General features: G+C 39.9%; 1 protein-coding gene across 2 annotated transcripts in view; it reads left to right on the plus strand.

The window, feature by feature from the left end:
- LOC310827438 (sodium channel protein type 2 subunit alpha) overlaps positions 1–25515 on the plus strand; it is a 96343-nt gene that overhangs the window by 65836 nt on the left and 4992 nt on the right. For both annotated transcript variants that reach the window (XM_083703475.1, XM_083703476.1), the window contains exons 16-24: positions 889–1245; positions 2582–3061; positions 12131–12251; positions 13243–13397; positions 15529–15702; positions 17523–17645; positions 20147–20428; positions 22026–22079; positions 23704–23841. In XM_083703475.1, coding sequence (XP_083559601.1) covers positions 889–1245; positions 2582–3061; positions 12131–12251; positions 13243–13397; positions 15529–15702; positions 17523–17645; positions 20147–20428; positions 22026–22079; positions 23704–23841 — 1884 coding nt within the window. The remainder of the gene's footprint in view (positions 1–888; positions 1246–2581; positions 3062–12130; positions 12252–13242; positions 13398–15528; positions 15703–17522; positions 17646–20146; positions 20429–22025; positions 22080–23703; positions 23842–25515) is intronic.

Consider the following 25515-nt stretch of genomic DNA (forward strand, 5'->3'; position numbering starts at 1 on the left):
AAAGTTTTTGAAGAATATTTTGCTGTAGTACTGGATATTATTTCAGTGGACCGAGGCTCAGTTCTGTTATCCATTTCCCCTGGAACCATGCAGAATATAAATTACGAATGTACATACTATACATTTTACTACTCGTGCATGATTTTTTGAAAATTCGCTCAGGAACAAATCAGCAGGTAATAGTGTAATATTCTAATAGCGCACCCCCAAGCATGTTTGCTTAGAAGTTTAAGTGTTACTCATTCCAAAGTAAGATTGCAGCCTACAGCTATTAATCATTCAAGTCACTGAGACCTATCTGCTTTGTTCCCTTAATGCAAGAGGAGTAAAAAAATCACTGGCCAGATTCAGCTAAGCAGTTCTGCTAGTGGAAGACAGCACAGGAGCTCGTGCTAGCACAATGGGGCTTCCCTTCCTCTTTTTTCACTGCATGTCCCTTGTGCGCGCCCCCCAATATTTTTTGGGCTCTGATGCACCCAAGAACCTCCAGAACACAGCACTGGAGTAGAAGAGGGAGGTCCTTCTGTTAGGCAAACAACAATGCTTATACTGATTGAATGTTTGTTTCAGCACAACATTCAGTTCTTCCCATTGCATTTAATGTTTTCCATATTAGAAACTGGCTTTTAAAGAAATGAGGCATCCTAATTCTGTGCCTGCTAATCAGATTTAGTCACTAAGAGAAGTCTTGCATATGTGTAAGCCGAAATTACTTAATCTGCAATGCAGGTATTTGATTAAATATTTTAGGCTCAATTACCTATGAATAAAAATATATACACTGTCAGCTTTCAGCAACCTACTTCCTCCAGAAGACAGCTCTTATATTAATTGAAATGTAAAGATAATGAACACTAATAGTGATGCCTACTTACTCTTACTTTTCAGCTTCGAGTTTTCAAATTAGCCAAATCTTGGCCAACATTAAATATGTTGATAAAGATTATTGGCAACTCAGTGGGTGCTTTAGGAAATCTGACCTTGGTGTTGGCCATCATAGTCTTCATTTTCGCTGTGGTTGGCATGCAGTTGTTTGGCAAAAGCTACAAGGAATGTGTCTGCAAGATCTCGAACGACTGTGAACTTCCACGCTGGCACATGAATGACTTTTTCCATTCTTTCTTGATTGTATTCCGAGTACTTTGTGGAGAATGGATAGAAACTATGTGGGATTGTATGGAAGTTGCTGGACAAACAATGTGCCTTACTGTCTTCATGATGGTCATGGTAATTGGAAATCTAGTGGTATGTATCCAACAAATATATATTGTGTCTGCAATGCAAGATTCAGTGTGTAGAGCAAATAACACACAAATTTTAGCAGGTTTCACACGACCTCAGCTCTTATTGGTTATAATTCACAAAGATTGACATGGCACAAGGCAGGAATCCAGTCATCAGACAGTCCACCTGTTGGCTGATAGCACCATCCAAACTTGAGTGTATGGATGACGTTGCAAGGCTTCTATGGAATCCAGGTCCACCAAGGTGCAAACCTATACAGTGTTCCCAATGTGCAACTCAAGAGTATGGCATCTGGGCCAACTCCCTGAGTTGGGTTTGGGTTGAGGCCCAAAGCAACACTTCAAGACCCCTTAAGAAGTTCCCCCCAGTGGGGGAAAAGGATGCCCATCCCCCTTTACCTCTGCTATGGATGCAGCCCAATGCCTCCAGGATACAGTGGTACCTCTGGATGCGAATGGGATCCGTTCTGGAGTCCTGTTCGCATCCTGAAGCGAACGCAACTCGCGTCTGCACGGATCGCGATTCGCCGCTTCCGTGCACGCGCGTGATGTCATTTTGAGCATTTGCGCAAGCGCGAGTGGCAAAACCCGGAAGTAACGTGTTCCGTTACTTCCGGGTCGCCGCGGAGCGCAACCCAAAAATGCTCAACCTGAAGTATTCAACCTGAGGTATGACTGTATAGGAATTACTGTGGTGGTTAAAAGAAACAGCTAAATAAAATGTGCCCCTAGGAAAGGATCAATCTGAAATGCATCAGGCCTGAAATAAATCTTTCCTCAAGCTCCTGAAATTCCTTTCCCTGTTTCCTTTCCAGTGCCCGTAATAAGAAGTTGCAATAAGCGTGTAGAAAAAAATAATGGATGAATGCTACAGGAACTTAGAAATGTGTGTGCAATAAAGAATGAAGAGAGCAGCGGTGAACAAACTCTTTCCCCTCCTAATTCTCAGTTTGAGATGCCTTGTTAGTTTCACCTCAACAATGAAGAGGCTTCTCCATACAAAAGCTTTCTACCACATGTCCAGTACATGTTCTTTCTGCACAAAGAAGGAGGCCTTAGGTCATGTTTTGCAAATCTGAAACTTCATCTTCAGGTAGTAGACCCTAGGACACCTTCAGCTTAGAGCAGGAGTAGGGAACACGGGCTACAACTTCCATCATGCTGTCTGGAGCTGACGGGAGCTGGAATCAAACAGCAGCTAGACTCGGAAGCATGACGTAAGGATGGCTTGGCAGGATAATAATTAGGATACAAAAATGTTGCACTCAGAAAGGAATTATTGTCATTTAAATTGTGCAAAATATGTAGAATCTCTTGTCGTCTTTTTGCCTTAATAGGTTTTGAACCTGTTTCTAGCCTTACTGCTGAGCTCTTTCAGTTCAGACAATCTTGCTGCTACTGATGACGACAATGAAATGAACAATCTCCAGATCGCTGTGGCAAGGATTCAGAGGGGAGTCGATTATGTGAAGAGAAAAGCATATGAATTTGTCCAAAAGGCCTTTGTGAGGAAACAGAAAGCTTTGGATGAAATCAAACCACTCGAAGATCTGAACAACAAGAAAGACAGCTGCATTTCTAACCATACCATAGTAGATATTGGCAAGGATTTTAACTATCTGAAAGATGGCAATGGAACCACCAGCGGCATCGGCAGCAGTGTGGAGAAATACATAATTGACGAAAGTGATTACATGTCGTTCATAAACAACCCAAGCGTAACTGTGACCGTGCCCATTGCAGTTGGAGAATCAGATTTCGAAAATCTGAACACGGAGGAGTTTAGCAGTGAGTCAGATTTGGAAGAAAGCAAAGAGGTACGTTTAGTTTTAATACACAACACTATATTGCTTCAAAATGCAGTCCTTTTAAATACATGAAGTTCCCATTTGAAAACATGGCATTTTAGTGTTTTACCACCAGTGTGAACAAGTGATATACCTTGATATTTCATGTTTCCAAATGCAAAGGTAGAAGACAGTGATTTTTATTAAGACAGTTGTTCGTTATGGCAGTTGAAATACTCTAACTCCTTCTTTGAAGATTAACATTAACTTCATATGTTTAATATTCCCCACTTTTTTATTGTATCAAACCTATATCATAAATGAGAATCAGTGATAGTTTTGTAGCCTTGTAATTAAATTCCTTTATTCGCAGTACAATTTCAAAGGGCATATGGGGAAGATTGCCCACCGTTAATCATCTAATTTATCTAACATGACCTCTACCTCACTGAGTTCTTGGTGTCAACTTGACCTGCCCTAGAATTCTAAGCTGAAAGAAAATGGGGAAAACCATTTTTGGATATACGGTATACACAATAATTTGTTAAGTTAGCTTTAGCCTCCCTCAAACTGTGAACAACACACACTGGATGCTAGAATGTGTTGGGGAATTTCCCCACCTACAGTAAATGCCTGAGATGTAGACATTTTGGGTTAGGAGGATAACCCCCCAGCCACCCATTCCCTCATTATAGATTTTCTAGCACTTTCCTCAATAATATTTGGGATTGAGCAATGACAGGTAGAATTCTGGGTGGCATGGACTAGTCTCATATTTTATTTTAGTTTTGAAAAAACTAGGTTAGCCTTCAGCAACATGGCATCCTCCACATGTTTTGGTGAAACTGATCTAGAGAATTATTTTGGGAATTGTGCTCATTGTCTGCCTGGCTGTTATATTTGGAACTGGGGATATCCCCTCTGCACAAAGATAAAATTAGTGACCCACGGTTGCAGAGGGAAGGGAGGAATTTTTTCACATGTGATATGCTTCTTGCATTACATTTTTGGAGTTGTTGCTTTTTAAGCACTTCTGTGTTTAGGGTTGTCTGGTCCCCGGCAGCACAAAACCTTGAAATGTTAGACAGGGCATTGTGGGGAACTCAAACCATTATTTTGCTAAAATATTTTACTATTCATACACAATGTCAGGACACTCAGGACAGATTACAGCGAACTCTAAACTACAATGGTGCCGCAGTCTGAGCCAACTACCCATTATGTGGGACTTCCATTGTTATAATTCCATTATTCCCCATTTCCCCCCTTTCTTATAAAATAGCCATAGCCTGGCCCAGGCAAATCTGGGCTAAGGCGCTGAGGGGGTGCTGTTTGAGACTTTGCTCGCACACCACAAACCCTATCCAAATAATAAGAGCATAGCTGCTAGTAGCCACAGAGGGCGGAAATTGTGGTAATCACAACTGTACCTAATAATAGGGGAATAATTTCCTGTGCCAGCACAATCTGCTCAAGCTGCATGGAATTTGTACGCTTGCATACCTCAAAACCCTTTAGCTGCCACCTACTTTCAGGCAATTAACACCCAGGGCAAAAACCTGGAACCCTATCTGCTGTATGCTTTCTGTATGTGGCCCAATGTAGCCTGGTTTGATTGGTGGAGCAAGACGGTGAGTTTGACTGGTGAATAGGTCTGCCTTAGGAAAAGCTGGTTGGGAAAGAAGATGCCCCTCCCCATTCTGTGACCTTGTTCACACAAAATGATAAAGTATAGTTATTGGAATTGAGCAGCTCAATACACAGTCTAGTGCACATTGCTCAATCACTCCCACTTTGTTTCTTCCCTAAAGCTCTGGCTTGTCATTACATTTGAACTGGGATTGTGCTTGTTGCTCCATAGTTAGCTATGATCAGCAAGCTAACAACAAACCATGGCTTCATTTGGGCTTGTTAGGAAGAAACAGCCCACAATCATAGTCCATGCATAATGACAAGCCAAGGTTTCATGGCCTGCTGGGAGCAATCAGAAACAATTAAGCAGTGTGGCACCAGCACAAAGTTTTATCTAAATAAGCTGTTGTCCATGGTTTATTGGTCTTCGGACCTATGAATAACAAAAAGAAGTGTTGCTTTCCACAGTGTCATTTAAGGTGATTTTAAAAAAAATTGAATTCTAGGCATCCGGATGAGTTATAATGTATTTGTTCAGATTAAGAATTTTTAGAAGACATTTATTTATTAACTTTGGTAAAACTATGTCATAGTTTTGTTAAATGAAAACAGGAGGATTCCATTCCAAAGGTACTTGTGAATGTTCCAGCCTTGTGTGTGACCTTGAAACTAATTTCAGGTTTGTGATTTGAAAATCCAGTCCAGCAAGTCAATGCAGCTTCTGCAGGAATCTCCTCTGTTTTAGGATCCAGCTTCTAATATACCTCTGTACATTGCAATCAAATTCTAGCAACATTTAACAGTGCATGATTTTGAGGGACATTTTTATTAAGGCAATGAATACACCTTTTCCCTGTGTTATTTTAGATGACGTGCAATTAATACCTGTAAGCCAAGTCATACGTAATAATAATCCAAAATCAAAAGTGAAGATACTGTTTTATAAACTTCATGTCCTACCATTCTTACTTCTCGCAGGATTAAAATCAAGCTGGATCATTCAGGAATGCAGCTCTGGTGCTTTTTGTTTTTACCAAGCAGAGCAACGAGCAGCATCAATTTTACACAGGTTACTTAAGCAAGTTGTTCTACCTCTATATATGATCACCTTTTAACTGGATATGGATTGGCTTGCATGCTACTCAGCCATCTTCCTCCCCCCATCCATTGCAATATTAGAAAGCTACACGGCTGCTCTCTGCCGAGTCAGGTGACTCGCATCACAGCATGGGCAGGCAGGATTGGCAAGTCCAACATTTGTAGGCATTCAGACTCCAGTTAGGCCGCACTCTTTAGTATCATGCAATTTTATAGCAAGAGGAAGAAGAAGAAATGCATGCAATTTGTTCAACCTGAAAAGCATTTGTTTCACTAGGTGTAACTGGGAGACGAAGTACGTTGGGCAAGCAAAGGGATTAATTGCTTAATCCAAGGGTGGAGAACCTTTTCATCCTGCAGGTCACATTATCTCAAAGGAAACTTGCTGGAAGACAGAGGCCACTGGTGGGTGGGCATTTCTGCACAGCCTAGGAGAAGACCAAGGGCCCAAAAGGAAATCCTAGAGGGCTGCATTTGCACTCGGGTCTGAGATTCCCCACCCCTGTCTTAATCAAGCCAAGGGGTATTTTTATACTACTGCACTTACAATTAATGTTGTTGGGTGGTGTGCATGATTTCTGAGTTTATAACGAAAATAACTAGCTTTATTTCGCAAGCTAAAACGCCTGTGTGACTTTATAGTCTGCCATTAAGCTGTACAACGAATACAAACAGATAACACTTCAGCAACTTTTCAAAACTTTGTCACGCAAAACAAAATGCGGGGGAAATTCGCCTAGCAAAACACTACCGCTGCAGGTTAAACAACACCCATCCTGCAGCTGCAAGCACAAAAATAAAATACCCTCCACCAGGTGCTATTTTCATCTGGAGGGAAGTCTGTTCAGAAATAATAGTTTCAGAAGAGGGGCAATTTTTTTTTAAAAAAGTTTTTGTTTAAAAAGTGAAAGCGGAAAACTTCACCATAGTCCTGATATTGATCCGTCCTATGTCTGCCATTTTAATTATTTTTAATGATTTACACAATGCCAAACGACACATAACATATAGTTTGGCCCTTTAAACATATGTCCCAGACTTGGGAATAATAAGCACTGGGGGAAATGGGTGGACTACTTTGCAGCTATGTAAACAGGACCTGAAAAGCATGCAAGGGGGTGGCATAGATTCTTCCACAGGCATTGCCCCCCGGAAGTGTTTTTCCTTCCCCTGTGTTTATTTACTACAGTGAAGCAACATGCATAAGAGTGTCGCTTATTGCTGTTGCCGGATATTGGTGTCTGTGCCACTTGTATGCAAAAAGGTTTGCTGCAAATTAAGAAATCACAACTTCCCTCAATTTAAGGGGATTTTTTTTCCAGTAGGTATATGATAAGCCCAAATCATTTAAAATCAATTTGTATGTGTTTGTCTTCTCCTACCATTCCTTTAATAGCTCCTTCCACCTCTTTCTTCTCGCATGGCAGGTTTCGAAAATCAGTTTTAATTAAAATAAGATATTGAGATCATTTGCAGATGCTCTGCTTAGTAGTTTTCCATTCCCCCACCCAAAAAATGCTTACATTTCAAAGGAGCATGCAAGTTATGTAAATTGATGCAAATGTGGGGTTCATGCGCAGTTGTTATTGTTTAAAACACTCTTATTAAGAGCATAATAAAATAGTCTTGGTTTTTTTTGTTGCATCCCAAAATAATTCCACGTTGACCATACTTATTTCTTATTTTAGTTTCAATTTTATAATTAAAAAAGCACTTCCCTTTAGCATGGTCAGATGAAAATGGAGACCAGACGCCTGTTTCTTTAAGAATTGTGTAGAAGAGGGAATTTCAGCAGTGTGGCTTGCATGACAACTTTCTGAAATCCCCTCTTCTACCCAACTACGAAGGGGCCAGTATGGATTTGCCCACCCTACCTATTTTGTTATAGCATTATTACTGTATGAAACCATGATACAGCTACCAGCAAATCAGGTGTGTACACGAATAACAGTATTGCCAAACCTCTTTGCATTTGTAAATCTTGTTTGGTATATTAAAGGCAGAAGGTATTCAGAACCAAAACCAATTTAGAATGTTTCTAGATTGTGCTTATTTCTTCTGTTAGCAGCATACCTTTTGATGCATCTAAGATGCCCCCCCCCAAATACCCAGAATATTAAGGTTTGTACAATATCTGAACTCTAATAAATTAACCATCCTTTAAATTGTGGCATATTTTCCATAGCATATTATTTTGGGGGGAAATCTTGCTTTATCATTATGTTTTTCCAAGGATGTTTATGGTTGACATTCTGTATTGCAAAGGTAGAAAGATGGGGCAGAAAAGTACTGTGCATGCTTAGTCAGAAGTATATCCTGCTGAGTTCATCCTCCTGGGCTTCTTGCCCAGAAAATGGGCAAATGTACATAAAAGCAATGGGAACAACAATTACAACATCCATTCCTTCCAGTCTAGTCTACCTTTAGTGAAACTGGATTTATTTCATTCTACAGCTCAACTCAACACTTGTGACCCTTTGGGCACCACCAACACAAAATAGTATATTTCCCTTCAAGAGGTGCTATTATGTGCCCTATTACACTCTCAATTCAAGTTCAGTCAATCAGACCCTTCTACCTAAAATCTGGAAGATGTCCCTTTTAGAAACTGGCAAATTAACCGCGTGATATTCCCTGTGTATATTCATAATGCACATCCTCAAAAGACAAGTGACGTTGCAGTTCCTCTCTGTCACATTGCTACATAAGGGCTGGCTGGGCTTTTTTTAGGAGGAAAGGTAGCAAATAAATAAATTAAATAAGGGATGATTTTATATAAACCATTATTTCTATATAGCCAAAGGTGCCACAATACAAAGCAACTCAGAAATGAAAACTCTTAATGACTTGCCTATAATTTTTGGCTCTGTTAGTATGTACTGAATGTATTTAACGCCTTATCACAAACTTTCCTTTTGAAGTACTGGAGATTCAAAATGGGCAGATTTAAAGAGAGTGCTTCCAACATAACCAGTGTGCACTGTATAAATCTTTGAATGTGCCTCTCTTACTTTTAACACCCACTCCCCTAATCCTGACCTCTGACAATTCCAGGCTTGCCTCATCATATGGGCAGACGGCATTCTCTGTTTTTAAGGATAAATGATATCTTTGAATAAGGCGAACAAATCTCGCAAACCTGGGATGCTTTCTCTTTCTGAGTTGCTTGGGTGCTGCGCAGTGTCCACTTCAGGCTCGGTTAACTAATAAGATTGTTATTATTATTACAGCCTGTTGCAAGAAACATGCCAATTTCTCACTGAGAAGAAACCTGAAAGGTTTAATTTACAATTCATGAAATGTAGACTTGTACCTCAACCAAGATGAATGTAAAGTGGCTGTTTGCGTTTCAGATCATGGTATCTTAGACTTTTGCCTGATCATTGTGTTTGCATGTGAAATGTCTAATATACTAATTTGATGAATGAACTGCACATAATTTCAAGGATTGAAAAAAGACTGAGATTCGTACTTGTTTATTCTTTGGACTTAGTGCTGCTCACAAGTTACTAAACAATTTTTTTTCTTCCAAAAAAACCCACAACCCAACCTAAAGATTTCTCTTTATTTTCTGAATAGATTCATCATGATTTTGGTTTGCTTTTTTTGCTTTTGGCTCTGCTAATTCTGCAGCATTAATGCTAAAAACACACACACACACACCCCTGCAGTTTGGAATGATGCAAGCAAAATATTTTACAGTTTCAAACTATTAAAAAAATAGAATGTTATGGTTCTATATACATCTATTGACTAAGCGTAAATTGCATAGATTACGTATGATAGGTGTCTATGATTCAGTCTATCGGTGGTTTATAAGCACAGGAGCTCCATTTATGTATAGAAGCTCCACATGTGCATCGACATCAGAATTCATTGCAACATGATCTGCATGTGCGTTCCATGTACAGATGGACTAAGCCCATCAATTGGAATGAACGGGGCAGTCAGTGCATACCAAAAATCTATTTGTGCATCTGATGTATTAAATTATACACTGTACTTATATGCTACTGGATTTCTTGGGATTTAGGTATGCATAGCTGCACTATGTAAATACCTGAGACTGAACATCTTTACCTGGAAGCCATTCCCTTTGATTTTGGTTGAACTTCATTTCTGAGCATATACTTTCTACCAATCTGTGAGCAGAATATAGTGTAATTTATGATTTGTGGCCATTTCTATAAAACAGTGCATAGGCAAAGCCTTTTTCTAGTCTTCATTTAGGATAGAAGGCTGCATATCGAGGGATACTGTTGCAGTGAATTTCCTGCAACTGCTTTTTCTCTATTTTGCAGCAAAGAGTTATGATTTATATACATTTGCACTTTGTAAGTGATATTGTACATCAGTTGTTGCTAAGTACAAAATATATCCTTTGAACCTGCACTCAAGAGTGTGCTGGATTTTCCCAACATTGATCCCTCACCTCCGGCTTGATAAAAGACCACAATATGCATTTTGCTACCAGGTGGCTAAGATCGTACTATCAGGAAACTGCTTACTGGTCAGTATTAGTAAGATTATTATTGATAAATGATTAATCCCAGGTTTTATTGTTCTGAGATAAACAGGTACTGTACTGAGATAGCCTATTCCAATTTTGGATGGTGTGGTTACTATTTTTATATTATCAGAAACTTCCTTTTGTCATTGAACAAGAGTGCAATGCTTGCAGTCCCCTTATACTATACTTGTGTGAATATTATGTTGTTTTATATGGTTCTATACAGCTAGTGTACATGGGGATAGCATTCGTTCCCCATTGACCTTTATTTTGTTTATTGATATTAAAGTGCATTGAAAATTGAATGTGTGGTTCCTCTGGAAGTGTAAAACTAACAACAACAGTTTTTGTTTCCTATAAAAACAAGGGACTCAGATGAACAAAAAGATTATCTTGAATCTAATTCTGTTGCCCCTCTCCCTGCAAGTACCATTACACAGCCTTTTTATAAAAACAAAACAGAGAGCAGATTATAAATTATATTCTGATGCAATCAACAGAACCTGTTCATACCTCCTAAAAATCGATTTTTAAAACCCATGAAATGCCAAATAGTCTTCTGAAGCAAAGTAATTTTATTGATCCAGAAGTTAGTGAAACCACCAGAAAATAGACTAGAAAGGGCTGATTGGTAGAAACAGCTTGAGGATAATCTGAGGCTTTTTAAAAAAAATAGTAAATTCAGAATGGTAACCAATTCTTTCTGCTGCTTAAATAAAATTCAAACTGAAACACCTCAAAACTGGTAAAGTACTTTCTTCATCAAACTAATATTTTAGCTGGTTAAGAGTTTGTGAAAAAGCTTGATTCCGATGAATAATGCCGACAGCTTTGTTTTGGAGTATTATGTAAAAAATGATCTTTTTATAATAGTACATTGACACCAGTATGCGTTATTCACCATCTGCTTACATCATTCCCCACATAAAGATAGTTACTTACCAATGCAGCCATTTACTGATGTTATACACTACCATGGTAATAACATTGTAGAATGCTACAGAATGCGATTATCAGCTCTACTTTTATTCACTATGGTACTCATATTTGTCTACTGCTGCCAATGCAGCAGCCTGCTAGCTTTCCTTAATCACATCAGGAAACCAGTTGGAAGTTTAGATGACGTCACTTTTCATGATTGGCACAATCTCCTTCCCTCCAAAAATAGCATTTTTGAAAAATTGTGTTTTAAATGCTATCGTAAAAATACACACAATTATCTAAGTACTAAAGAGGACACATATGTGTACCATGCAAGAATAAAAAGTAGTTTAAAAAATGCACACTCAGCTGTGCAAGTGCATTGGCAAAAGAGAATGCAAAATAATGCCTCCCGCTCTGGAATTAATACGCTGCTTTCCTTTCTGAAACCTCAGAAACTTAGAAGTACCTTATACACTGATAATTTGTCTTTTCATGTCAACAGGAAGTAAAGGGTTAAACATAGTTTGCATCATATGCATACTGTACCTGCATCTGACATGAAAATGCTTCCTTCAGTTTTTGCCGTAACCTGGGGGAAATTCTGCAATTCATGGTGCTCTCTCTCTCTAGCTTACCAATTAATGTTACTTCAGAACTGTCAGTTCAGTATGTGGCTTAGTCTCTTAGCAAATTGGTTCAAAATGGTGGTTCCTTCTACCAAAACTGTTCCATCATGGGGGAAAAAAACCCTGTTTGATGTGGTGAATAATACTTATGGCCTCACATACAGGAAAGCAAACTGGCCTCCACAGTTCTGCTCTTCATTTGAGAGCTCTTAATTACACAGAGAGCATTTTGGAATGCATTAAGTGCAACCCGGTCCTATAAGAAATAGAATGGTAATTAACAGTTTCACATGGGGCTTTTATTTGCAGAAACTAAATGCATCTAGTTCATCTGAAGGTAGCACAGTTGACGTTGGAGTCCCCCCAGTTGGAGAGCAACCTGAAGCCGAACCAGAAGAATCTCTTGAACCAGAAGCCTGTTTTACAGAAGGTGAGGAATATAAAAAATTGAAACTACTTTGTTTAGGGGAGCATTTTGTTTTTGCTTATCTGTATTCCTGCCCTGCTATGCTAGCAATGATATAAGTTGTGCACAACTTCAGATCCAGCGTTTGCTTCCAAGGTAAACACTGTTGGTCTGTTACCCAGAATTGCTTCTTGTGACCCAGCAACCCTATGAATATTTGACAAATTTCTCACATCCAGCTTACAAAAAAATTTCCTAGAAAAAAGTAATCCAAGTTAATATATATTTATGCTTTGGGTGTTTTTGTTTTTTGATTTCACACTTACGGAGTCCTGTGGAGGCAAAATTTTTGTGGGAAGAATTAATCCTCTGATGCTACTTCTAAACTACATACGGTTAGCTTATTCTTAATGAGGAAGAGTTGTGTTTCATTCAAACGTAATCAGGCTTATTATACAGAGCACAAACAGGAACACAAATTGCTTTATACATCACAAGAAATGAAATGCTGCAGTTTGTAGTGTCAGTCAGTCATGCCTTCTTTCTCAAATTGTCAGCCAGTATTCTGTAGCCACTTGAGTATGCTCAGTCCTCCTGATTGGGCTGTCCTTTAGGTTTCTCCCTACCCTGGTGATGCCTCACTCTTGCGAGTGAATGGTGCCATTTTGTTTCTATAAGAGACCACACTCAAAAATTGTATTGTTTTGGGACACAATGTACATATTGTTTTAGTATACAGTGAAATAAGTAGATCTGTTCCAAATGGGATCCACTTAGAGATTTCACGGCATGTAAAATGGATTAAGCTGGCTTATCTTCCTCCCCCCTCCCCGAACAACTGAGCCAACTTGAGTGAGTTTTAATTTTAATGGACAAACTATTTTAGGACTGTATTTTAGTATAGAATATATTCTACTCAAGACTGACCATAGAAAATGTTGTTAATTAACTGTAGCTTCAGAATAACTGACTATGATACTCTCATTTGTCACATCCTCCTGCTGCATTTTGCCAGGCTGTGTTCGGAAGTTCAAGTGCTGCCAAGTCAGCGTGGAAGACGGGAAAGGAAAACTATGGTGGAATCTTCGGAAGACCTGCTACAAAATAGTAGAACATAATTGGTTTGAGACTTTTATTGTCTTCATGATTCTTCTCAGCAGTGGTGCTCTGGTAATTTTGAAAACCGTTCTTTACCACAGAACCTTAGAGAGCAATCCATAGAGTTGTGTCAGGGGAGGGTGACCAAAGATAGAATAACCACATTTTCCAGTGCTCTCCTGAGTTCACACACTGGCAAGGCAGAAGGGAGGAAAGATTCATGCTCAGGAGGCTGAGTTAGTTTTCACTACTGGTGCCAACCATAGAGGACCCTTTCAGAGCCCTAGCACCCACAAAAAAATAATAATTGGGTGCTTGGCACCCACACTACGGGCTCCAACGCAACCTCCGAGGCAACGTTGGAGGCCTCGTACGTGGCCTCCAAGACCATGCCAGACCTCAGAAGCAACAGCCAAGGCCCTGCCTGTCACGACATTATGTCGCAGGTGCCATTGGGCACCCATAAGGCCCAAGTTGGTGCCCCTGGTTTTCACCTGATCTCCTTGGTTTGTTTCGTTTCCATTGTTTCCAATGTTTATACCTTCTTTCCAATGTCTGGGCTATTTATGGATAGCTTTACACCATCACTATCAATGAGTCAGGGCTACACTGTCCACTGACAAAAGGAGTTGGATTAGGGTAGCACATAGAACAAGAAAGGCAAAGTGGGCCAAGTAACATGAAGATACAGGAAGAAGGAGTGGGGAAAACCCAGCCAGATGGGCAGGGTATAAATTTTATATTATTATTATTATTATTATTATTATTATTATTATTATTATTATTATTTCTGCTAGAATCTGTTGACATGAATTGAAACAAGTCTTGACATCATACCAGGCAGGTGTATCTGGGAACACAAGAGTTCCAACAGACATTTTCTGTTCCACTTCATTCCTCAGTAGTACTTACCTGGAACATTATGTGTAGATATGGATGCTGCACTTTAAGAGGAATGTAGGCAAAACAAGGTGTTCAGAGGAGGGCAGTGAATATTGTCAAGGGCATGGAAAACAAGTACTGTGAGAAAAAGCTGAAAGAACTGGGTATGTTTATTTTAAAGAGGAAACATAGTAGTACTTCCTTTAAATTCCTGGGAGTTTACCTTAGTGAAGACCTCACTTGGAAAAACAGTATAACTCAGGTGGTTAGGAAGGCCCAACAGAGACTCAGGGTCCTGCGAAAGAACAATGTTAAACAACAATTGATGACCTCCTTCTACCGGTCCACAATAGAAAGTGTCCTCTCATATTGTATCACAGTGTGGTACGTTGGCTTGACAGCCACGGACAGAAAGTCTTTACAGAGGGTGGTGAATGACATCGTAAGGGATTGATGCCTTAGGAGAGCAAGAAAAATTCTCAGGGACAATTCACACCCTGGCCAGCACCTCTTTAATCTTCTGCCCTCGGGCAGGAGATTAGAAGTATAATCAGTCATACCAACAGGCTAAAAAACAGTTTCTATCCGTGGGCTGTTAGGCTGCTGAATGGAAAATAATATAGTGCAACTGACTTTCAGGGTTAGTGCGTTGTGCGACAAGAACACAGAGTGCAATGAGATTGAGTGTTTGTGGGAGGGGGAGGGAGGCTCGGTTAATTTCACTGTACACAGGTTGTACATTGACAATAAAGGTATTATTATTACTTCACCCAAATTCCTGAAGGGTGGTCTCATATTAGAATATAAAGTCACAGAAGACTTTGGTTGAACATTAGGAGAAACTCCTTGATGGTAAGAAGTTAAACAATGGAGATGGGACAGCCATCAGTTTGGAACGTTCCAGCTCTAGATTTTGTGCACTGTACAGGTGTTGCGCTAGAGATCCCACAAGGTCTGCTCCAACAATGTGACCCTTAACTGCTGAATAATAATAATTCTGCAGAATGGAGGAAAGGAAGACAGGGAGCTGCTTTGGAAGGTTAAACGATGTACATCTAGCCCAATATTTTCTACTGTGGCTTGTAGCAGCTCTCCAGGGTCTCAAAAAGACCCATTACTTGCTACCTAAACATTGTAACTTGGTCCTCCTGTGTGCAAAGCATGTTTTCATTCCTTCCCCCGTGAATGTCAAACAACAGAGAGGAAGAGGGGACTGAATTTTCAAATACTAGAAAGGGAAACAAAAATAATTCAAAGATTAATGTCAAACTAAAATCCATCCAATATGTGTGTGTGTGTGTGTGTGTGTATTTGTCTACAGGCTTTTGAAGACATATATATTGAACAGCGCAAGACTATCAAGACCATGCTGGAGTATGCTGACAAGGTCTTCACGTACATCTTCATTCTGGAAATGCTTCTGAAGTGGGTGGCCTATGGCTTTCAAATGTATTTCACCAATGCCTGGTGCTGGCTGGATTTCCTCATTGTTGATGTACGTATTCTTTTTCTATGAGCTGAATACGCAATCTACCTTTATGAAAATGAGTTATGGTGAATTAACTACAGTTACTGTGCCATTGATTCTTTTCTATTTTGTATGAATTGTGGAGTAAAGTGAACACATTTGCAAGAATCACGAGTAACTTTAATCCAGAATTGCATAATAGGATGGTATAATGTGAACAAAAGCAGTGTGGCCACTACTTGCAGAAACCAGGGATGTAATTACTTCCAGAAAATAGCCATTTGGGCCTTAGTAGTGTGGTGATCTGGCTGGGATAATTATTTTCGTACTGCGGCATTGACGAAACCACTCCAAACTAGTACAAGCTGAATTTACCAGTTAAACAGAAGAAATTGCTATATGAATTTAATAAAAAAATGTGTCCTCCCCCATGTCATTAAGAAAAACTTCAGAGATAATGAAATCTATATCTACCTGTAATGGCATGGTCCAAAGCTAGATCCAGATCCATCCACTAGCATTCTGTGCGTGCACACCTTTTGGGGCTATATTTTGGAATCCATGGTAAAGTTGTGGATGGTGTCCATAGCAAAACTCTGGATTGTAGTCAACATGGATCTATACAACAGGGACACCTACACACTTAGTCTTCCATAGATGGAGAACTCTGATGCTATGGGTGCCCTGATCCGATGGAAGCCTATATGCATAGGTGTCTACGTATGAAAACTCTCCTTTTGCTCAACATGTGGAAGTTGCAGGTGGGGCTGGGGAAGCTGCACAATGTTTGGGACAGGGCCAGCAGCAGGGCTCTGCATCCACTTCAACACACGGAGCCCTGTTGCGTGATTGATGCAAGAAGGGGGTTTTGGTTAGAAAACACTGCAGTAAATCCCTTGCAACAAGCTGATGGCAGCAATTTGCATAAACTGCCATGCAGCCTGACATAACATCTCAGTTCAAAAGACAGGCACTTCTACTTCGTCTTACACCTGAACGCAAACAAACTGCATGCATAATTCAGGGTTTGAAAATTATGCCCTGGAACAAGTGGCAGGCATTTTAAGCATTGTCTTGCACCTCCCCTTAGAAACGGCATTAGCGTTGCTCAGTCGAAAATCGAATTATGTAGAAGCACTTCCCATCAATCCAGAAGAAGCTGTTCGCTTTGTAGAGACAGTGTGCGTGCCTTTACCCTTCCTGTACACAAGAAACCGTTAAAATGCCAAAATATGTTCCATTGCATATGTTCGTCCAACATTTCTCCAATGAAAATAGGGATGTCCCATTCCATAATGATAATTTTACTATTTATACCCCATGCATTTTACTGGGTTGCCCCAGCCACTCTGGGCAGCTTCCAACATATAAAAACATAATAAAACATTAAACATTTTTTTAAAATCCCTATACAGGATTGGCTTCAGACGGCTCGGGGGTTGGATAGCTCCATACCCTCCAACAATTCTCCAATGAAAATCCGGACATCCTAAGGGAAAGTGGGACATTCTGGGCGGGATTAAATCAGAAACCAGGATGGTTTCTCTAAATCAAGGACGTCCCTGGAAAATAGGGACACTTGGTGGGTCTGCCATTGCATAGTGGCAGATAACCTGTTTAAATTCACTAGCTGGGCCAAGGCAAAATTCTTTTTCAAACTCTTCTATAATGAGAATAACTAAAGCATTTAACTTTGTGTCTATTTTATCATGAGGTGCCCTTTAAGCCATTTGTTCTGCTACAGTGAATGACTGAAATGATCTCTGCAAAGTTATAGAAAAAGTATGTGCGGATTCTTATATGTGTTATATAGCTTACAGATTAATTTCTTTTTTCTTCATGTGCAGGTCTCTTTAGTTAGCTTAACAGCTAATGCCTTGGGCTACTCTGAACTTGGCGCCATTAAATCACTGAGGACTTTAAGGGCTTTGAGACCCCTAAGAGCTTTATCACGATTTGAAGGAATGAGGGTAAGAAAACATGGAAAGAGCTTAACGTAACGTACAAAACCATCATGATCATCTTCTGGATGGCATATTAAGAATATGAGAAGCAAAGTTTTCGGTAGAAATCCAGGATTTTACAAAGGCAGCAAGCAGCCTTCTCTCTCAGCCTCCTGAGAAGAATAGTTTATTTTTTAAAAAAGCTAAAGTTCAGTTCCTCTCTTGTATTATTTTACTTTCCATATTTTTTAATTAACTATGAATTGTCAACTTCTTGATTATATTTTAAAAGCTTGGTTTTAAGCATCTGGTATTCTTACCTTGATGCATTTAAATGCGTGTGCACATGCATATGATTTGCAGGCATATGCATTAATAATACATATTACATAACGCATAATAATACATATTGGGAGGAGCTCAGTGTAGCCCTAAGGAGTTTGTTACATCAAATCTTGACAGTCATGGGATCAGCTGATAGCTCCTCTTATGAATCAATATCTATTAGAAATCAGAAGGTGGAAACAGAAGCTTTCCTAATGGTGGGTGGTAATCAGTGAGGCTTCCGAAGACCTGGAATCAGGTTGCGGTATCCAAATTTACAGATAACACCCAATGATTGAGAATGACAAAATCCCAAGAGTGCCAACAGGAAGAAGAAATCCTCCATAGCTTTCTTGTATTTAGACTGAATGTTTACATTCCTATTCTGAAACCTTTAACATTTTGATAATGTACATCAGAAGGTTTTTTAACATCCAAAAGAAAATAACTGCACAAGCAGTTTAATAATAATAATAATTCTGTTTAATAATAATTTAGTATTTATACCCCGCCCATCTGGCTGGGTTTCCCCAGCCACTCTGCCACTCTGGTCGGCTCCCAACAGAATATTAAAAACAGAATATTATAATAATAATAATAATAATAATAATAATAATAATAATAATAATAATAATATCTGATATATGTGTGCTATTCTACATTGGGCACGGCCCCCTAAATTTAAGGTAATTGGCATGCCTTTTGCCTCCTCGAGTGCCACCTATACCTGGGGCCCTATACTCCACATTTCTTGCTGGCAGATGATAGCATATCTCTGGCACCATATTTTGAGCTTGTCAAAGGATTCATACCGCAAGGGAGTGGTGTTGCTGCAGGACTCAGAAAGGGGGGAATGTAGGTCAGCTTTTGAAATGCAGCAGTAATGGAGGGAATAATGTGACTGATCATGCAGCTAAAGGAGAGACATATTTCCCACAGACTCTACACTGCCTGTGCCTTGAAGCCAGCTGTCCACTACACCGTGTAATAATACTTTTATTTGTCTGTCTGTGTACGTATGGATTTATTTATTTATCACCGTTTTTAAAAAGAAGATGGGTAACCCTATTTTTAAGAGAGGATGGAAATGGAATAAAAGTGTGCTAAATAATACAGTGCTATATTAAATGCTGGCTGTTGGGTGCTTACCAAAATTAAAAATGAAGCAGAATTTATCGTTTGCCAACAGCAGCCACATGGGTCACTCACACTGAGCCGTTCTTTGGCCTTCCAATTCTACAATTCTGATTTGCACTATTGGCATTGATGCAGATGCTAACCAAGTGGCTTAAATGACCAGCGTGGCTGCAGCCTGCATATGTTACGAGCTCCAGGCACACAGAAATGTTTTCCTTGCTGACTCTGTTACCAGGGTAACATATTAACCAGGCTGCAAAACTACACTTCATATACTTCTGCTGCTTGTCTATGGCACAATGACTATCCTTCTCAGCTGCCTGCAGAGATTTCTATGAAGCACATGGCAAAAGTGATCTGTTCTGATATGAAATGCCAAAGCGAGGGGATACTTCATTTTCAGAAGTGTTAAAACTCAAAACTTCCTTGAAAGACACTTCTTCTGACCTATGACCTCAACTGTGTGTTGGAGTATGGTGCTCTAGGTGGCTTAGACCATGGTTTGCTAACCTTCTCAGGCTAATTTGAACTTTTAAGAAATCATTGTGAGCCTTGCTCTCAAAATGTCTGCTGTAGGGGTATGGCATTACACAAAATACCCCATCTGAAAGCAAAAAAAAGAGGCATCACTCTGTCAAAATTAGATGTGCAAAACTCTCTTCCCTCACCAAACTGCAAACGTTGGCTTTCATTAGATGTTTTGCTGCTTTTATTTTTCTACATGATGTACTCTTTATGTGTTTGGAAAATACAAACTGTGTATCGCTCCTATGTTTGGTAACGTTGATTATCTGTAGTTGGCATTTCTCTCCGAATGTTCTGTTTCTTAGTTCCAATGGTCGGACTGGTTTCCCTACCCCCATTGTACTACACTTCCTTGCTTTCTTTGGTTTTTATCATGCTTACATTAGAGTTCTTCCATGAGTTATGGAGGGCACATGTATAATGAAGGTTTCAGAAGTTTTTAAAATTTATTTCAGAAATCTTCACCCAACATTGATAAAGCATCTCCTTTTTTTGCAGTTACACAGTCAAACTTACTTTCTACGGTGTCATTTGTTTTATAGGTGGTAGTGAATGCCCTCTTGGGAGCAATTCCATCGATCATGAATGTGCTTCTCGTATGTCTTATATTCTGGTTAATCTTCAGCATTATGGGAGTCAATCTCTTTGCTGGCAAGTTCTACCACTGCATTAATACCACAACAGGGGACATGTTTAGCATCGATGAAGTTGACAACCAAACTCAGTGTGAAGAGCTCATAGAAAGAAATGAAACCGCCCGGTGGAAAAATGTGAAAGTCAACTTTGATAACGTGGGGCTTGGTTACCTCTCTTTGCTTCAAGTAGTAAGTGGTTGTTATTCCTAGAATTCTTAAAGTTAACTTCTTCTTTAAAGAAAAAAGAAAAAAGTTTAGCTGTGCTTTCTTTTATGCTGTCTTATTTTTACTGGAAAAATACCACTAAGCTAAAAATTCTCAGAAGTGATTTCCCCCCCAAAAAATACTTTTCTTTTTCCCATTCTCCCACTTCACAACAGAAGGCCACTTTGCCAAGTTTGTTCCAAACATTCTCCGCCATTTTTTTCGTTCAAGCTTTAGGAGAAAGACCCTTGTTCTGTGGCAGAGCACCTGCTTTGTATGCAGAAGGTCACTAGTTCAGTCCCTGGCATCTTCATGTCAGACTGGGAATGTGTTATGTACTGAAGTTCTCACCCTGGGCCAGCAGGGGTATACTGTAGATAGTTATGCAAATAAGGGATCGAAAGTGACATTCAGTGATTGGATAGTTTTAGAAAGTTGTTACAGTAACGTTGTACTAGAGCTCTATATAAGCAGGCTGACTGAACCCTTCAGTTCTGTTCTGGCCAGTGAATAAACAAGAGCTGTTTGAAGAATCGCTGTGTCGTTGGATATGTTCATCCACAACTTAACTGAATGTCTCCAGTTTGAAACCCCATAGAGCAGCTCTTAGCTGGCACAGACAATGCTGAGCTAGGTGGACCAGTGATATAAGGCAGCTTCCTATGTCTTTTATGTTTTTGGCAGCAGACACTATTTTCCGACCACAATGCTGTGGAATGACACTAAGTCTGGGGCACAGTGAAGGGTGGAAAATGGTGGCCACGTGTCTGACGCAATTGCTTCTACTGCTACAATTGCTGCTACCACTTTCACCAAACAACAGCAATGAGACCTTAGGGGGGAAAGAAAGAACTTGTGCTACTGGCAGGTGAACCCCATCACCAAGAACTTCCCCTCCTAAGAAAATTTGGTAAAATTATGTCTTCCCAATGCATCTGTACAGAAACAGAGTTGAGAATTTCAAGACGCTATCTAAACACAGCTTAGTGTTAAATTGAAGTGGGGAATCTGCCTACAGTGAACCAGCAGACTGTCTGATCTCAAAATGCATATATTTGCAACATTGCTGAGAAATCGGAACATTATGTCCAGGCAATATTGAACTTTGATCTGAAATAGACACATAGGAGCACACAGTCCAGTGCAAATCTTAACCAAATCTTCAATAAAGCTATGATTATTTGTAAAATATGTACACAGAGGCATTCGTTCATTAATGCATGTCAGTGGCATTACCTATTTATGTTTCAAAAGATTTTAAAAATAAATTCTCCAGGGTGGGGTATTTCTGGCCCTCCAGATGTTGCTGGACTACAGCTCTATCATATCATTGGCGAAGCTGGCTGGGCCTGATGGGAGTTGGAGTCCAGCAACATCTGGAAGGCCACAGATTCCCCACTCCTAATGTACAGTTCGTAAAGTATTTTAAATCCTATTCATTCAGCTAGAAATTAATAGGATGTTGTCCCAGACCACCTTGAACGGATTTATCCAGCTCTAATACATACATGGTATGCTTTAGTTCCTCGGTTGCCAAATTGTTTATGAAGTGCAGGCATTAAAAAAAGTGTTCTATTTTCAGGCCACCTTCAAAGGTTGGATGGATATTATGTATGCAGCTGTGGATTCACGAAATGTAAGTGCACTATCATGGCACGAGTACACTTTTGCACTCAGATTTCACACAACTATTATTTCAATTCTAATTTCTCAGGGTTTGTTCCCTTACCCACCGCCACTGCCTTTTATTTTGAAATTTGCTGTCTGCAGGCCCAAAAGGGCTGTTACTTCTTCACAATTGATTTGTCTCTTAGTCTCCACTGGTTATCTTGCCTATTCTCCCTGCCTCAGTCTCCACTGCTACTTTCCGCTCTCTGATCAGTCTGTCTTCTATTCAATCCTTAACTATACATGAGTCTGAAAGGTTCTCATTAAGAGTTAGGAGGTAGATATTCAAACGCATTGTCATTGCTTAACAGCTGTAGGCATAAAAATCGCTGCAAGATACCATTCCAGAAATAGGAATTTTATAACAACAAATCCTGGGTAACAGTATAGATTTATATCAGGGGTGCCAATGGGGTGCCATCCAGATGGGACTACAACTCCCATCATCCCTAGCCATTAGACATGCTGGCTGGGGCTAATAGGAGCTGGATTCCACAACATCTGGAGGGTCCAACATTGGATACCCTTACTTTAGATTATTATTATATTTTTTTTAAAAAGTCACCCTGCAATAATTTTCCATGTATTTCTTAGTGCAACTGGCATTTGTTGTTATTTCATGCTCCTTCCTTATTTGTTTTTCTCCACTCTCTCTCCCCTTTTGTGTATCTGCCATCTTCTCTAGTACAGTGGTACCCCGCAAGACGAATGCCTTGCAAGACGGAAAACTCGCTAGACGAAAGAGTTTTCCATTTTGGAGGTGCTTCGCAAAACGAATTTCCTATGGGCTTGCTTCGCAAGACGAAAATGTCTTGCGAGTTCCTTCGGGCTTTCCCCCCTTCCCCCCCCTTTTTCTAAGCCGCTAAGCCGCTTATCCGCTAAGCCGATAAGCCACTAAAAGCCGCTAAACCGCTAATAGCGCTAATCCGCTAAGCCGTCAATGGGCTTGCTTCGCAAGATGAAAAAACCGCTAGACGAAGAGAATCGCGGAACGGATTCTTTTCGTCTTGCGAGGCACCACTGTATTCCTTTAATATATTATTCTGTAGACCTTGATTGCCTTCAACCAATATTTATTTATTCATTTATTACATTTATATCCTTCCTGTCTGCCCTGGAGCTCAATGCAGCTCCCATTTGCTTTCCCATTTGATCCTCACAATGGCCCTGTGATGTAGAGTTAGAAAAAGAGCCAGGGACTGCCCAAGGTCTCTCTCACACACAAAGTTTCATGGCTGAGGTGGGATTTGAACATGGGCGTCTCCAGTCCTAGACCAGCACTCTAATCACAACTCTATACAGAGTTAGCAAAAGCCATATGAGTCTAGATTGAAATCCAGATAGGTCATGGAACTAAGGTGGAGGAGCAGAGAGAGAAAATGTTGAATTATAACTCAGAGCAAAAAGATAGGTGAATGGTTCAATGTTGTGTACCAATATATTTCGGTTTAGAGTTTTCTATTTGTAGCTGTGAAGTCCAAATGAATTCTGGGGAAGCGCAGGTTTGTGGCAATTTTAAATAATTATACTGGATAATAGCTAATTATATCAAATGTTGGCTTAATGTATGTTTCCTTAAAATGTCTTTGTAGGTGGAGAAGCAACCTCATTATGAGGATAACCTGTATATGTATCTTTACTTTGTCATCTTTATCATCTTTGGATCTTTCTTCACTTTGAACTTATTTATTGGTGTCATCATAGACAATTTTAATCAACAAAAAAAGAAGATAAGTATTCTGTTGCTGTGTTCTGAATGCACTGTCAAGGGTTCAGTGATAACGATTCAGTGTCTGTTGTGCTGTGTTTGCCGTCAAGATTTACAACTGTGGTTTTTTTTAAGAAGATTTTTTGTAAGGTTAGGTCCTCCCCCCCCCCCGCCAAAAAAAGTGCAGAATGTTCATTTCCAACAAATCCTAAATCTATATCCGTAATCAAAGTGAAGTCACTCACTTCGGTTGAACCATATTAGTGAATGCTAATAGTTTGAGGGGCATGCGGGAGGCAGAGGGGGAAAATATATCTGAGGTACACATTTCTTATAGACATCTTCTGAAGACACAGGAAAGCCTTAAGGAAAATAGAGATTTAGGAGGGACTTTATGACTATGTGTACTTTATCTGTTGAATTTATTATTTCTCCAACCTCTAAAGGCAAGGCTTTTGATGAAAATCCCCAGGCAAAGCAGCTCCTATGCTTTTGACAGCCATACAATGTGCAGAAAACAACTGGGAGGGATTGTAGAGCATGAGAACTAACTTCACCCCTTGCTAATGTCACCCAATGAGCCAGTTTTTGCACACTGAAATATACTCGGAGTCGAGAGTGAATTTCATGCTCTTTATTCAGCTCATAGTAGTGAGGAGGAATGGAAGTTCCCCCAGAATGTCTGCTTTATATACATTATTTACACAAATAAATAATGTAGGCAACCTGATTGGCCTACAGGAGAATCCCAGAATTAGCCAATCATGGGCCCCACGTGATTGGCTAATTCCGAGATTCTCCTGTAGGCCAATCAGGTTGTGGATTCACTTCCACCTGGAGCTGGATTGGGTAGCTCCTGTGGACCAATCAGACTGCTGCATTCTGAATCCTATTGTTCTAGGACCAATCAGACTTCTGCATTCTGAATCCTATTGTTCTAGGGCCAATCAGACTGCTGCATTTTGGATCCTATTCAACTCAGTACATAACACACAGAGAGAAGCAGCAGCAACCAGTAAAAGTAGACAAACCCATTAAAGACACCAGAGCCTGGTTAGAAAATAAGTTGGCAAGCCTTATTTTGAACCTCATTACACTTAATAAATTAGGGTGCAATCTCAATCCCTTGCCGTCAGCAGTAAGACTTCACAGAGCAGTGCAACCAGGGCTGCATCCACATTCTCAGATCAACCAGAGCAGAAGTGGGGGGTGGGGGATTCCCTTCCATGCCTCCACTCCCTGCACTATTCCTTCAGTGATGAAAGTAGACTCACGCAAAGGGAATGGCATACGAACATCCTTTCTCTGATCAAAAGGAAGGGGCCAGTATTGGAAGGGGGTTGCTACTATGTGAGCACATAAGAGTTCCCACAGTAGTAAAGGAAAGGGGGACTAGACTAGGGAATACACAGTGTAGACCTAATGAAATTATTGGACCTCAGCAATCAGGTCCATTGACTTCAGCTGGTGTTGTTGTTTATGACTTACTTCTGTTCAACCTATAAACCTCTGAAAGCATGGTCCGTGCCTTGTGCCTTGTGAACAGTTAGCCGCACTTTCTCCTATGCCGAGACCCAATGAAAGACGTTGGTTGTTAAGTAAGAATAGATTCAAAATAAAAAATAAAAAATTGTTTGCTTGCTTACAAAAAAAAAAAAAGAGGTATCCGGTTGTAACCAGGTTTGGTTTCATCCCT

Source organism: Podarcis gaigeae, assembly GCF_964106915.1.
Source record: "Podarcis gaigeae genome assembly, chromosome: 1".
Classification (NCBI taxonomy): domain Eukaryota; kingdom Metazoa; phylum Chordata; class Lepidosauria; order Squamata; family Lacertidae; genus Podarcis; species Podarcis gaigeae.